Genomic DNA, 16360 nt, shown 5'->3' with positions numbered 1-16360 from the left:
TGCAGACAGATTCAATCATCCCATTATTGCAAAACACACACCAAGTCACCCAATCACTCAGTCACCCACTCCATGTTGTCCCTCGCTGAACTCTCTGCTTTGAATCATAATAATTAGAGTCAGCGGCAGAGTGTTTAATTGCTTAATACTCCACAACCACTAACTGTGCTGTAGATGTTTTGAATAGTAAATCCGTTATCACACATTTCAGGCCTCACTCGATTGTGGTCTGGCTGCTGGTCAACATAAACGAAGAAAGTAAAGTTTATGCATTCATTTGTTCTTCGTCACACTGAAAACAGTATTAAAGGGCCCAAAAAAGAAAGAATGAAACCACAACAAAAAGAGAAAAGGCCTAGAAACTGCAAGCAAAGCATCGTCCTTATGATCTGTTCTGTGTCTTCTCCACTTCTGAGGTTTCCCCCTGATTGTAATTGGCTCGTACATCATGTGGCAACTCAACCCCTGCTCCCTCTAAGTAACAGGAAAGCAACAGTGAGCTGCAGAGGAGGCTATCAAACCAATATTTCCACACACAATACAGGGAAGACCCTGCATTCAGGAAGTTTGCTTCCTGGCTGTTTGGTTTCCCACATTCAGTGTGAGAATCATGTGGACGTTTCATTAGTTACACACACATACTCAGTGAACCGCGCTCACCATTGTGTTTCTAGGAAATGTGACCAAATTTAAACAAATATTTGAGGGTTGACCTTGTAAAAATATCAAAATTAGGCCTTCAAAACGATTTTAAACATTGTAGAAACAAATACAGGACAAACATAAATAAACTGCCTTCCCTTGATAATACATCCCATGACCTGTAATGTCATGTGAAAGCTCTACTCTGCTCTTTCATTTGGAATTCTTGCATGCACTGATAGTTTGAGTAGCCTCTTCTCCAGTTCCATCACCAGTAATCATGCTGGGGTGGTGATACTACATCATGCACGTCTGCTGGCAAGTCAACAAGTTGGTATCACATGCGTAATCATTGACTTGCCCTGCTTTCATTGGTTGCTGACAGTTTGGCACAATCCAGAGTCTATGAGGTAAAATGACCTCAGGGGAAAATATCAAGTGTGATCATCAGGGATTTCATAAGAGTTTGTAGAGTGCAAACTCTCTACGTAGCCACGTAATGATTGATTGATTCGGCTGGGTTATACGGTTGACTCATTCTCCACATGTTGGCCGTCTCCAGCCTCACCGTGCCATTCAAGATTCCGTCATCAGAAATGTTCTCCTGCTCCTCTCTGTAACTCCCTCCCATGTGCGCAACTCACCACTGCAGTTTATGGTTAACACACACCCTCTGGGTGGGCAGCCTGCTGGATGTGAGTGGGCTGGGCTGTGAGGCAGAGGGGTGTGTCAGTTTAGAGTGCTGTGCAGAGCATTCCAGGCCAGGCGTATAAAGAATCGGGTCCAAGAACTGGCAAGCAGAGGGAAAGTTTCCAAAAGCTTTCCAGAGCTGGTCGACTGAAGCAAGGGGTTTACAGCACGTCGAGGAAGAATCAACACACACAAAGTAAGACGCACAGAATTCTGTCTTCTACGACAGTTAACTCTCTCAGATTTTGGGAAGTTTCTTCTTTTATTTAAATATAAGGAGGGGAAGGGGAGGTGAAGTGAAGTGAAGCAAAGCGAAAACTTGAATGATCTCAGTTTCCTCTTTTGGACAAGAGAAAGTAGTGAAAGAGTCAAGAGTTAAGGAAAAGCTGTGAATACAGTCAGAGCTTAAAAGGATGCAGCCTGTTGAAGGGTGTTTCACATCCTATGGGCCACGAGGGAGGCAAGAGTGTGAGAGAGGTACAGTCAATTATTCTACAGAGAAAAACACATGTTCCTGCACACTGAACATTTGCTTCTTACTTCATTTGGCATTCTTGGTTTTATCCATCAAAGTGAGTCATAACTTCACGTCTGGAAATCTTGGAAGGACCGAGTTACTTATTAACAGCATGAGAAGCTTTTATTCATCTCAGTCACAATGACAGAAAAATGAGTTATTTGTAGTGTAACTAAATTAAACGCCACTCATTGCAACAAACACCAGGCAGGACAAAATGCACCAAGATGAAGAAGGTTCGTCCCGGGGTCATGCTTCCACCCTTCCACCCAGCTTCATCCTGATAGATTCATCACAAATTGACTTATACGTGGTGCTTGGTGATGAATCTGTTACGACGTTGAACATATTTGTTCTTGAGTTGTTTTGCTTTTATTTGTGGCTTGTCTCTGAGCAACACCTCCTGGGGACGCTCCTGCTGTGTTCTCCTCATTTGTTTGATTATAAATGGATGTGTGGGGGATCATACCTGCTTCCCTTTACAAATCTATCAAGTTATCTATCTTTAACTTGAGTGATCCTGCATGTGCACTGGTCTGAGTCTTCATGTCCGTACTGCAATTGTACGGCGATGTGTTGAACCCCATCATATCTTTGTGTCACTTTGATGGAGCTGCAGGTTCACATTCTAAAGCAGAGACATTCACAGCTACAAATGGGTCATAGTCAAGTTTGGGGTGGAGACGTGTGTTGCAATACCTGCCTTTTGTGAACATCATGTTGCCTGTGAATGTCAAGTATTTAAGAGGAGGTGAGGTGAAGTGAAGCATGACTTGCTTGATTGATATCTGTTTCCTCCTTTGGACAAGAGAAAGAAGTTACAGAGTAAACAAGAGTTCACGAAAAGCTGTGAATACAGTCAAAGCTTGAAAGGATGCAGCCCGTTGAAGGGTGTTTCACATCCTATGGGCCACCAGGGAGGCAAGAGTGTGAGAGAGGTGCAGTCAATTAAACACGTGTTCCTGCACACTGAACATTTGCTTCTTACTTCATTTGGTTTTATCAATCAAAGTGACGTTTGGCTAAAAAGTTAAAAAGAACAAATATTGACAATTTCATTGATATAACATGAAACATATTTGAATGGAATGAATGAAATCTGTTTTTGCAAATTAACTATTTGTTACAAACAACAAAACTAATCTTGTAGTTCTTTATTCTCAGCTAGTGTGATAAACTCATTAGTCCGTGGGTGAAGTTTACAATCCAATCATCGAGTTAACATGTTTGCTATTAAGTGTATTTAGTGATTTCATGAGGAAATCCTCCCATCCCTCCCTCCTGCTCAGCTCCACCAAGCCGTTCTGTCACGTCCTGTGTGCAACTTACAATAGAAAGTGATTAAGTAATTTGAATTCTTCCTGATTTGTTGATCGGTGGCCAAACAGCAGCTGCTTAATCCCTCTTTATTCCCCTAGACAGTTAAAAGGATGTGCTGCTATGTCTGTGCATTGTGTTCATGCCTTTTGTTGTTGTGTGCTAACACTCTTCACACATCTGTCATTACTTCTCAGAGATTCTTCATGTTGTTATCATTAAACACGGCACCCTCAGCTGCAGACAGGCAGACAGGGCATCCAGCCCGGCCATTTGGTTCTGTTGTTTTGGGAACGACTGACTTGAAGTCTCAGTGCTTATCTCACAGAGCAGTAGGCATACCAGCTGCGTCGGCGTGCCAACACAAACTGAGCAGAAACAGCAGCGGTGGATGTTCAGAGGGCGGTGAAGGAGCAGAGTGGAAGAAGCGACACATGTGGTATTGATAAGCATGGCAATAATATGACGTCATGCATAATTCCCAGCTTTGTAGACATCTGTTAGAATCACATCTTAGTTGTGCAGTAACGCCTGACCCCAGAGCGATGGCAGCACAAGTTGCATTCGCGGGCATGTGGGGTTTTATGATTCCAGAAGACGAGGGAATAAATCAAAGGCGTGACTAAGGCATAACTTCACGTATTTATTAACAGCATGAGAAGCAGTCACAATGACAGAAATATTTGTTATTTGTAGTGCAACTAAATTAAACGCCACTCATTAACGCCCTGCACTAGATTGACTCTATTGGTCGTCTATCATTGGATATATACAGTAAATGACATGATACACTGTTCAGTGAGACTCCTGTGTTGCTTTGGAAGAATTTGACAAATACCTTATGATGCAATGTTAAGAAATGAAGTGGGTTCGTCCCGGGGTCATGCTCCACCCTTCCACCGAGTTTCATCCCAATAGATTCATCACAATTTGACCTTTTGCTTGGTGAATAATCTGTTAGGCTGTGGAACATACAGTATTTGTTCTTGAGTTGTTTTGCTTTTATTAGTGGCTTGTCTCTGAGCAACACCTCCTGGGGACGCTCTCCTCATTTGTTTGATTTTAAATGGATCCCTTCCCTTCCCTTCCCTTTACAATTGTATCAAGTTATCTATCTGTTACTTGAGTGATCCTGCATGTGCACTGGTCTGAGTCTTCATGTCTGTACTGCAATGTCATATCTTTGTGTCACTTTGATGAAGCTGCAGGTTCACATTCTCAACCAGAGACATTCACAGCTACAAATGGGTCACAAGTGACTAAGTTTGGGGTGGAGACGCGTGTTGCAATACATGCTGACGTGAGCCTTTTGTAAACGTCATCGTGCCTGTTTTTGCCAAGTATTTAAAGGATTTGGAAACAGTTAAAGGGTGGGGAAGGAATCTGACCAGGTCATAATCTCAAGACCTCTCAAGAGAGGGCTGGATTATATAATATCTCTCTCTCTCACACGCTCACAGATGGAGCTCACACATGCACCCGCATTCTATACATACCCGTGGATGTTAAGGGTGTAACATTGCGATGTGACCCTCCCTTCCACCTCTCCTTCAGCTGTTGCCTGTCCTTTGACCTGAGCCACAGACACTTACATTATCACTGCATTCTTTCCAAAAACTGCCTCAGCCTGTGTGATCCACCTGCCCCGTGCTAATATTTAACCATTTAATCAATGGGAACACTGTAACACCCCTTTGGTTCAAAGTGTCCGGGATAAACTAAAATGTCTGGCATGGTGACACACTTTGACACTCTCTCTTTGAAAGAAACCTCATACAGATCACACAAACATATAAGATAAGGCGAATCATTCAAGGCACATTCCTCTTCCAGTATGTCTCTCTCTCTCTCTCTCTCTCTCTCTCTCTCTCTCTCTCTCTCTCTCTCTCTCTCTCTCTCTCTCTCTCACTCTTTTCGGTTGTCTTTCTGATTGCACTCGGGGAAGCGACTGTCCGACCAATCAGCAATCCTTGGGGCGAGCACCACCCAGGAGAGCGTGTAACCTGTTAAATGGTTCTGGTACTAAAATGGGTCCTGTTTCCTGTAGAGGATGGAAAATTTCCGAAAATGTTCCTGCTGTGCATGAGGCTGAACATGTGTGCACATCTGAAAACGTGTTGGTGGAGTGAAATCACCCTGTAAACCAAACATCTCATTCATGTTTCCTGTATTTAACCGTGCAGCATGTCTGTGTGTGCAGCTTATAACCGTTTACAGGTTGTTAAAATACAAAATAAAGGAAAACTCCATGAAAATGTTAGGGTTTTTGGATTAATTGTTGATTCAATGCCCAGAGTGGCTTCATGTTCAGATGGAGATGATGCAGACAGTGACAAGGAGGGAAAAGGCACCAACATTTAGCTCTTGACCTTTGACCTCTCGTTCAAAAGTAGAGGATGAGCAGGGAGGACTGGAGGTCTGGCCGGTGTTCAGCGTGATAAATGATCCAATTCCACATTGATTATCAGGGCATTATAGATGGGTGCGGCTGTGACAGTTTGATAAATGTTCAACAGATCTACTGTATACCGACACACACACACACACACACACACACACACACACACACACTGCACGCACACAGCCACAAACACCATGCATCACTCGGTAACAGTTGGACTGAGACAGATGGGATCCAGCTGCTTTTACATAAATGTGGCTTGTTACAGTGCTATGGGAGTTTTGTTAACTACACTGAAAGGCTAAATACCCTCAAATGTTTTGGGAACGGCAGATGGTTGAAGAGAGCCTATGTGTGGAATGTGGTAATTGTGGGAAATAATGAAGGGAAAAGTGGATTGTTTGTTGCGTGATGCGTGACAGAAGGGGAGGAGAGAAATTGGGCAAACGCTGGATAAATCTAATTTTTATTAAGAATCTTTGGCGCGGTCTCTACAGCTTGAACACAGATCTGAGGCACTTTGGACTCCTCTGTGTCCTCTCCTAATCTCGCCACCATCTGCATCTATTCATATCTCCTGTGATCACTATGCATCTTTTCTTCTCATCTTCTTATACAAACAAATATTGATATGCAGAACTCAGAGCACTAAGACAAACCCATTGGTCCTGAACTTCCCCTGAATGATTTGTGTTTGGTGTCTTCCAGAATGCCAGGGGAGCGGTTGATAGCTAGGGACACGTCGGCTGTAGGGCGTTTCCCAGGTGCGGCCCCGCCCACCAGGGTGCACGTGACCATTCAGAAGGAGGGCGAGAAGAAGCAAGAAGAGGGAGCCTGTTGTCGCTGGTTCAGGAAGGCATGTTCGTGCTGCTGTAAGCATGAGGACCTTACAGATACAGTGGAGGTGATCACACCTGGCGTCCCGGAGCCTGTCAAACCTCCAAAGCTCGAGCTAGAACATGCCAGAGAAATGGACGGTAAATGTTACAATGTAACCATATGGTACAATAACCAAAATTTCAACAAGTGCTGTGTCATCATATCATCTCATACCATCCGTCTTCTCTCAGACATGGGGTTGTCCGTGTGTTCTGTGGACCTGCTGAGCTCCAAGACGGGTCAGAACCGACTGGAACACCACACCGACTTGTACGAAGCGGACGAGCTGATCATCCGTCGAGGTCAAACATTCCAGATCGAGATAGAACTCAACAGGCCCTTCCAGCCTGACCATGATAAACTACACCTGGACATGAAAATAGGTATGGAATTAATGGACGGGGCATGTGTGTTATGTGTGCTCTGAGGGTAGAGCGGGGTTCATATGGTGGAGCTATATTTGGGACGACTGTACGTTCAGGTTCACGTCTAAGAGGGGAGGAAAGAGTCCTCAGTCTTGCACTTCCTCATATGATGATGGTTCAGGTTCCCGGTCGTTCACAGGCCTCATAGGATATCTAATCTCTACGGTGTATTCTGGACCGTGGTCAGTTGAAAGTAGCAGGAACATCTCCTTAGGGAGCCGTCCAATGGGAGTGCTGATTAAATACCCCAAATACTTCACCTTTCAATGTGAAAGGAGCAGCGGCCTCCCTCTTAAAGCCATAGATCCTCACCCTGTCTTAACACCATACAGAGAAACTCATTTCAGCAGCTTGTGTTATAGGTAAGAGCTGGAACCAGTAAATTAAATTACATTACATGACGGTCATTTAGCAGACGCTTTTATCCAAAGCGACTTCCAATAAGTGTGTTCAACAAAGGTAGATAAAAGAACTTCAGGTCACAAGAAATCGTAAGCGCATTTCCTTCCAAAACCAACAGCTAAGAGCATAACTAGAGCTAGAGTAGAAGTGCAATAAGTTAGGTAAGAAGTGCAATAAGTTAGGTAAATTGAGAGCTTCACCTGCAGGCTCAGTTCTCTCTCCACCATGACGGTTCATTACAGGAACCACATCAATGCAGAAGTGTAAGCAAGAGCCAAAGGCCATCTGCCGGTTAGCAGACATAAATAATTTTGGTTTGTTATCTTCTCATTGCACAACTTTCACACACACATTCTCTCCAGATTAGAGAACGACATGCAGGTCTTGATATGACATGACATCCAGCTGTTAACCCCTGATAGAGGGAGGCATGGCAACTACAGAGGCCTATTAAACAACCATCTGTAAGATATGGTATCATTATATACTGTATTATTGTCACAACTCCAGCCACAGTGCAGTCCCTGAGGGACCAACTCTTTCACTTGATGTAGCCACACAGCTGCTACACACAATATCATTGATTCATCTGAATTTAACTCATGGTGAATGTAGCGCCTGTTTCAGAGCACTGAGGAAAATAGGAAGCCTAAACGTTTGCTCTCTAGTTTCTAAAAGAGAAGGTGGAGGATGATGTTGGCCGGGCACAGATAGACATGTGACCGCATAATTCGCTTCACTACACACAATTGGGATTTTCACAAACAAGAGAGAGAGACGGGTGATCAGTCCTTATTACGATCACAACGTACGAGAGACTCCTCACCTGAATTTTGCTCACCTTGGCAGAATAAGGGCACAATGTCAATTCTAAACAAAGGTGATGTCATTCCACCACAGAAGAGGCGGTGTTTCACATTGATTTCCTTTTCTGTGAGTACTCCGCAGTGGGAGAGGAAGGGTGGAGAGTCTTCGCTCGGGTCAGATGGAGCAATGCTGCTTGATAACTCCACACTCCCTCCAGCAAACAGAAGCTAGAGGGGGTCAGAGGAAAGTCACAGCTAGTCTGGAAAATACACCAGTCTATGTTTTCACACTCATTTATCAAAACAAAAGAAAGACCAAAAGGGGCACAGAAGAAATAAATAAATACATCTAATCCTAAAAGGTGATTTTTATACAAACGTTATACCAAATGCCAGAAATTAAAGCCAAATAACAAAAATGACCAAAATTTAAGGACATTATTGTTTACAGGAAATTATTATTTATTCTTTTGAAATCAGCAAAGCCTGTTAAGCAAGATCTGTCGTCAAAGTCTTGAGATAAACATGTTTGTTTTCAGGCTAAATATCTGGAGAGACTGAAGTGTGGGAGGTTTGTTTTCGTGGAGAAAGTGTGCATAGATAAGTGAAGCCTTGTGATATGTGCGGTCTACAGTTTAGCTTCAGCTGTGTGATTCACAGTGGTAAGATGATTGTGTTTACTCTGCGTTTGACCACATGTTGCCATAAAGTCTCTCCAATGTCCCCGCTTGTCTATTTCATCAAATTGCACAAGGGCAAAGATCATTTGAATTACAAGTAACAGCATAAATAACAACAAAAATGTGCACACACATAAATGCATTCACAAACATACACACAGTGTGTGCGTGTCTAAACTGGGTGTGTCTGTTTCTATGCATGAGTGATGATGCTTATTATGAAACATTTGCTGGATTTATGACATTCAGAAAAATGTACTGATAGGTAATTTTAGTGTTTGTGGTAACTACAAAACTACAAATCACTTGCATCTAATTTACTTCAGTGTGTATAGAATTTACAGCAACATACAGTAAACAAAATACAACACAACACCACCACATGACACAGAATAGAATGCAATCCAGCACTGGCTTTTGTTCATGAAGAATTTGTCCCGTGCAGGTTCCTTGCCGCTGGTGTCCAAAGGCACCCATGTCATCATACTACTTGTGAATGACCTGGAGGATGAACGCTGGGAGGCCAAGGTCGTGGAGCAGGACGGCAACAAAATCAAGCTGTCTGTCAACTCTCCTGCTAATGCTGTGATTGGCCTGTACGGCCTCAGCGTGGCAACTCGTTCTCCCAAAGGCGAAGCAATGACGACCCATAGTTGCGCCAAGAATATCGTCATGCTGTTTAACCCCTGGTGTGAAGGTAAGATGGCAGATGGTGGATGTGTTTGATCTGGATGGTGCGTGTGTGAGCAAGTATGAATAATATCTCATACTGCCTCCCATACTAGTGAGTTGATCACAACATAGACATGTGTTTGCCTGCGATCAGAGTCATTCATGTACTGTATAACGTTACACACGGGCAGGATGGGCCAATTTACAATCCATGAGCATGTCGCTGTCTGTCAAGCAGCTACAACATGACACGTGTATAACTATGGGAGTTATGTAACTCCACTGGCTGCCATCCGAGACCACTGGCACACTTTGTGATTGAAAACCTGGTAGCTGCTTGCTTAAGATAAAAACAGATTCCCATTGTTTATTCTTCAAAGCATCTATCAGTTTTTTGCAGATCATCTGTGCAGGATGTTTGACCCAAATGTGAATCTGCAGCAGAGCAATATAAACTAGAAATGGATTTCCTGAAAAAAGAAATAGGCCGTTATTGCAAGCTGCTGAATTGTTTTGCTGAAAAAGTTGAAAGTAAGCTGAAATGACTTAAAGGCAGAAAAAGACATAGGGACGTAAACAAAGTACAAAGAGTCAGGAAGAGGCAGAATCCAAAAACACAACCGGGATCAAACAGGCCGGCACAAAACAGAGTGCTGGGAAGCAGACACACATGGCGAGAAACCAGTCTGAGAGGGAGGGGGGGGGGGGGGGGGGGGCAACACACACGTATATAAAGGGAGCTGATGAGGTAATGATGAGCAGGTGAGTGAATAAGGAGGGCAGGTGAGGCTAATACAGGCAGACGGGAGTGGCCGGGTCTGAAGTGACAGCAGAGTTAGATCATGACTAAATAAACAAACATAAACAGTGAACAGAGCACGAAGCCAGACTATGACGCTGTAGGCAGAAGCATGTACGGACAAATGTATGGAAGAAATTAAAAAGAAGAACAATGCCTGCAACAGAGCACTGAGTCAGTCTGTGAGTAATGTCGTACCTGTGCTGGCTCCAAACCCAGACTCCTCCTCCCCTGTCCATATATCTTCTCCCAAGGGGGCCAGTAATTCTTTGTTTTCCACAAACATCAGAGTCTAATTACTGATTCAAACATTGGCCCGTCACATTGCCTCACTCTGCATTTTGTCCCTTTAAGTCTCTTCCCCATTCTGTTATTATGAAACACTTGTGTGTGATGACTTGACCCCGGCTCCATTGCTCTGTCTCTGGCTTCTTTCTCCTCCTCTATGCTACATTCCAGAAATACTCAGTAAGTAAAATCTGTATAAAAGCACAGCTGCCAGATTCTGTCAGGACTCCTCCATCCTGCACCTCCCTCCACTCTCCCCTGCAAAAACCTTCAAACACTCTCTCCCTTCGCCCGCTCTTCCCTCCCAAGCATAACTTCCTCTCTTTCTCCCTCTTTGCTTTCCTCCCTTCCAGTTGCATTTTCACATGCCCATCTTAAAAAGTCCCTACTTTTACTTTCCTCTTTTTATTGTCCCTTTTCCCCACACACTATAAATCACATGGATGGGGGAAAAAGGAGAGAAACAGAATGTGAGGCTGCTGCTGTCAGGGGTGTATCCCCACAGTGGAACGGTGATGTCACCCAACATAAACCGTTTCCCCCACAAATGAATGTGGGCCCCACAGTATTGTCTTTAACCATTTCCTGGCCTCAGAGACCCATTTAGTGAAGGAAGGTCACATTCTTAAGACAGTTTGTCACTTAAAAGTTCTATGGGAAACTTTCAGGAAAGCGAGCCAAACATCCCCCCACACATTAAAACACATAATATGTTTATAGTCATTTTTGGACACATGGGTAGAGCGTGGAGAGTTGGGATCAATTGGATTCACACTTCCCAAGTTTACATCAACTGTACCCTTATTCTTTGTCTGTCCTGCTCTTGCTGTGCATTCTTGACTCCCTCCACTTCCCTTTGAAATAAAGACTAAATGTCCTTACTGGTTAATTTATTTCTTTCAAGAGGACACGGTGTTCCTGGATGACGAGGAGGAAAGGAAGGAGTACGTACTAAACGATACTGGCAGGATTTACTACGGCACAGAGAAACAAATCGGTGCTCGCACGTGGAACTTTGGACAGGTAAGCCAATCAATACACAACAAGGCTCTCACAAGATACTGCACGTTCATTTTTCATGACCTTTTTATAACAAGCAAAGCTCATGAAACAAAACTCCGTCAGTCCAACCCTGAAGAGGATTGCTGTACCTTTCACTTCCTGGGAACAGTTTCTAATCCATCTTTATTGCTAGAGTAGCTCACAGGGAAGTGACGACTTTCTCCACAGGATCAATAGTGTGTAAACTTCTATCTGTCTGACATTGTTGCCTTGGAAACGCGTCCTCATTGGTAGTTTGATTGTCTCCTCTGCAGTTTCACGAGGGCGTCATGGAGGCCTGTCTGTTTATCCTGGAAAAGAGTAACATGCCTCCATCTGGACGAAGTGACCCTATCAACGTGGTCCGGGTCTTATCTGCCATGGTAACCTAATATCCAAAATGCTGTCATAATATTGATCGACATTAATTATGATTGATTGTGTTTCAGTTGGTGATTGTTGTACGATCACAACAATCACTTCATCCGCATACATCACTGCTAACACCCCTCTATCATTTCTCATGCTGTGTTGTGAAAATGAACACTGAAACTTTAACAACATTGTGATAGATTCTGTGCATTCTGTGTCAATTTGTTACCGCGGCCAATTTGACACCTCCCTCCTCTTTCCAGGTAAACGCTCAGGATGACTTTGGGGTGCTGATTGGAAATTGGTCCGGAGATTATGCGGACGGCGTCTGTCCTGCAGCCTGGAGTAGCAGCGTGGAGATCCTTAGGAAATACCATTCCTCCAATGGAACGCCTGTGTCCTATGGACAGTGTTGGGTCTTCTCTGGGGTCACAACAACAGGTGAGAAGGGTCTCGCTGGTTCCCTCTCTTTTGGTCAAAAGGGCCTAGATGTAGTTGTTCTCAGTCCTGGTCTTTGAATTTCCCAGCAATGCACATTTTCCATTTCTCCTTGAGTGCAAAGGTACTCTGGGATTGAAAACCACTGCTCATGTCTGTTGTGTTGATGTCCATTTAGTTGCGTAGTTAGTCTTCAAACTGCTGAAATTGTGGTCTCCTGTCTATCAAACCCTAACGGAACACTTCATTCATTGTGCAAGACTCTACACATGATCGCTCGCTGACCTTAGCACATGGCATTGCCCTTGACAGCAAATCGTATTTCAAATATACCCACAATACACCCATACCCCCACACGGCATTCCTCTCATACCTCTTATTTTTACGACAGAGAGAGGCACATGTGTCGCTTTCTCTCAGGATAGCAACATTCCACGCAACCATCTGGAGTTGCTAGTTGAAGTCTTTGCAACTTGAAAAGCATAGATCAGTTATCATGATGATCTTAACCCTTAATTTGTCTCTTTCCAGTGCTAAGGTGTCTTGGCATACCTGCCCGCAGTGTGACAAACTTCCAGTCTGCTCATGACACTGACGTATCGCTCACTACGGATGTTTATTTCGATGAGAATTTGGAGCCCATCGACTACCTCAATAAAGACTCTGTGTGGTAAGTCCTCTATCTTTACAGGTCCAGGGACACACAGGGAGAGAGAATTGCTTGCTGCTAAATCCATACCTTAGGAATGCATTGTAAATATAGACATATACACCATAGATCCAACAAATCCATGGATAGCTACACACACCCAAGAGCTCTTTGATTTATCTATTCTAAGTCTAAACGACCGTGAAGAGATCTTTGTATACTGTCGCTAAACATTTGGACAGGAGTTAATCTGGTATCTCAGATATTTCACTCACTCCTTGTGGGGGAGGGACTCCGTGTTTACCGCCTTGATTCAATTATCTATGCCAAGTCGATACAGAATGTGAGGGCAGATCTATAAATACTGTCACAGCACATTTGTACAGGAATCGATCTGGTATCTCTGGGTGCATTTCTTATGTCCTCTGGTTAATGTGGGACATTTTTATTCATTCATTCATTCATCTTCAAAGCCCCATCATCAGAGACGGTAACGATGAGTCTTTGTTTTATTGTTGATAAACTCAGATGTTTCACATGTAACCCTAACAACGAACAGGAACTTCCATGTATGGAATGATTGCTGGATGGCAAGACCAGACCTGCCCCCTGGTCATGGAGGCTGGCAGGCTGTTGACTCCACCCCCCAGGAGACGAGCCAGGGCACCTTCCGCTGTGGCCCCGCCTCAGTTTGTGCCATCCGTTCAGGCCATGTCTACCTCAAACACGACACGCCCTTCGTCTTTGCTGAGGTGAGTGCCTGACGTGTTCAAATATGTATGTGGAAAGATTTGTGTGGTATGGCACTTGAATATGTTTGCATCACCAGGAGTTGAGAGAAATAGGGAGATGGCCAAGCTAAATATCAGGCATGAGAGACAAATGTCTTTCCCTATCAGGTCAACAGCGATAAGATCTACTGGCAGAGAAGCCTAGACGGCAACTTCAGTCAGATTCACAGCGAGAAGAAAGCTGTCGGCCACCACATCAGCACCAAAGCGGTTGGCTCTGAGGAGCGTGCAGACATCACACACCTGTACAAACACCAGGAAGGTACTGGCACTTCTTTTATTTTGATAATGATGAATTTAGATGAGAGCTCTCACTGAGTGAAAGTCAACACATTTCTGTCTCCATGTCTGTCTGACAGATTCGGAAGAGGAACGCATCGCTGTGGAGACAGCCAGCCGCTACGGCACCAAGCCAGATATCTACTCCTCTCCCATTGCAGAGGATGTGAGCGTGGAGGTGAGGATGGCCGGCGAGGGGCCCGAGATGGGGGCTGACGCACAGTTGACCATCGTGGTGAAGAACCAGAGTTCGGAATCCCGTCGAACAACGCTGCATAGCCAGGTGGCCGTCATGTACTACACGGGTGTGCTGAGGGGAACCATCAAGAAGGAGCAAATGCCAGTAGATCTTTTGCCAAATGAAGGTTGGATTCTACTCAAATTTATTCTCCACAAAATAAACAAAAATAAAAATAATACACATCTGCACAAATGTCCGATCAGACTGGATATGAAGTCCAACTGTTCCTCTGTCTCTGTCCACACAGAGAAGACCATCGAGTGGGTTCTACCCTACCAGCAGTACCAGGACCAACTGGTGGATCAGGCGGCCCTGATGCTAACTCTGTCTGGAAGGGTTACTGAGACCCAACAAGTCTTAGCCAACCAGACCACCTTCAGGCTCCGTACACCCAACCTCACCGTACTGGTAGGTAATTTAATAGTTTAGCTAGATAGAGAGTGGACTGGGGTGGACTAACCAAAATGGTTTAGTAGTCCAACCCTCATGCTTGACTCGATAAAATTACAAAGAAGGACGTTAATCAACCACAATTGGTACTTATTCATACTATAATGAAAGATTTCTTACATTTGAGGACAAAATGTCTCAGAGCTTTATCTGGAGCAGACACAGACACAATGCAGATGTGCTTTCTCTAAGATACCAATAGAGGGCAGTCACCACAAGCCCAAATGCATTATATGACCAGCATTGATATTTAAGATGCACCCTGTGTTTCTTTCCTGCAGCCTTTGGGAGAAGCTATGGTTGGTAAGGAGATGGCTGCAAAGATCACCTTCACCAACCCACTGCCACGGACATTAAAGGATGTGGTTTTCAGAGTGGAGGGCCTAGGTCTGCAGAAGGGCCATGAAGTGATAGTTGGGTAAAGCATCTCCTCTTTTCTGTCTTTCTATTTGACTCAAAACCAAAGTGTCTACATTCTGTTCTCCACAGTCATACTAACATCTCACTCTTCTCTGTCCCCCCCCCTCAGTGATGTCAGCAGCCACTCCACAGTGACCCTGACCGAGCATTTCATCCCCACCCAACCCGGACCGAGGAAGCTGGTGGCTTCCCTAGACTGCAAACAGCTCACACAAGTGCACGGAGTGGCTGACATCATCGTTCTCAACAAATGAGAGGGTATCAGATAGATCTCTTTCTGCCTTTGTGTTCATAAACTCAGTGGGCTCTAATGACTCCAAACAGCATTTGGTCTTGTGACTATATCTGAAGGTATTGTGTGACTTGTGTACAGTAACATTTCAATTTAGTTATCTTACAATTTCAATTGATGATTTACAATTATAGCAATGTCAGTATTATTGTTTGACTTGAAAAACTATGAATTCACTGCTCTGCCTAGCCCTGAAATACAAGGAAAACATACATTTAACTGCATGCACATAAACCTTTACAGGCATTTGTACTGTATAGTTATTAACTGTTGTAGCAAAAAAAACTCTTCTTTCCACCATCATTTCTTGCCTTTCATAATATTTATTATCTAGCTTGTTCCATGTTTCCTGCACTATAATTATAATTACTATATATGTCAGACAGACCACTTAATTATTGCTATGTGTGAAGAGTATTTTCAGACAAAATTAAAACGCGTTTATGAAGGAAGGAGGCTACAGAATGTTTTGAAAAGGAATGATACTGAAATTTGTACATTCTGCAGAGGGGAATGTTATAGTTTTCTAAGTTTTCTATAAATATTATTATTGTTAGTATTATTAGCTAAATGTTAGGAACTACACAAAAGATGAAAGTAGACAATGTCAAACATATGGAGAATTTCAGGAGAATGTTCATCTGTGATAACGTGACTAAATAGCATAATGCCAAAGGACTACTTTTGCTTTATGAACCAACATGAAACCACTAGAAATGTCTCTTTTTGCAGTATTCATAGGGTGGAATTCAAACAAAGGCTGCTCTACCTTGTTTATCCATGATGATTGAACCGCCACACTGATCTTGGCAGTGTGTTTGAAATCATTTGCAAGATGGAACGTGTCTGTTTTCATCACTGCTGTGAA

At 43.7% G+C, this 16360-nt stretch overlaps 1 protein-coding gene across 1 annotated transcript; it reads left to right on the top strand.

The window, feature by feature from the left end:
* The first annotated feature begins 1344 nt into the window (after positions 1–1344).
* tgm1l1 (transglutaminase 1 like 1) lies at positions 1345–15957 on the top strand. Its single transcript, XM_076162148.1, has 14 exons — positions 1345–1528; positions 6276–6544; positions 6638–6829; positions 9205–9456; positions 11423–11541; positions 11835–11942; positions 12195–12372; positions 12902–13040; positions 13579–13771; positions 13919–14072; positions 14170–14454; positions 14578–14738; positions 15062–15198; positions 15310–15957. Exons 2-14 carry the CDS (start codon positions 6277–6279, stop codon positions 15452–15454), a joined length of 2331 nt encoding a protein of 776 aa, XP_076018263.1. The 5' UTR covers positions 1345–1528; position 6276; the 3' UTR covers positions 15455–15957.
* The last annotated feature ends 403 nt before the right edge of the window (positions 15958–16360 follow it).

Source organism: Genypterus blacodes, unplaced genomic scaffold (assembly GCF_046128005.1).
Source record: "Genypterus blacodes isolate CSIRO-AG114 ecotype Tasmania unplaced genomic scaffold, CSIRO-AGI_Gbla_v1 ptg000120l_1, whole genome shotgun sequence".
Classification (NCBI taxonomy): domain Eukaryota; kingdom Metazoa; phylum Chordata; class Actinopteri; order Ophidiiformes; family Ophidiidae; genus Genypterus; species Genypterus blacodes.
Note: the sequence above shows the minus strand (reverse complement) of the source record. Positions and strands in the feature narration are given on the sequence as shown.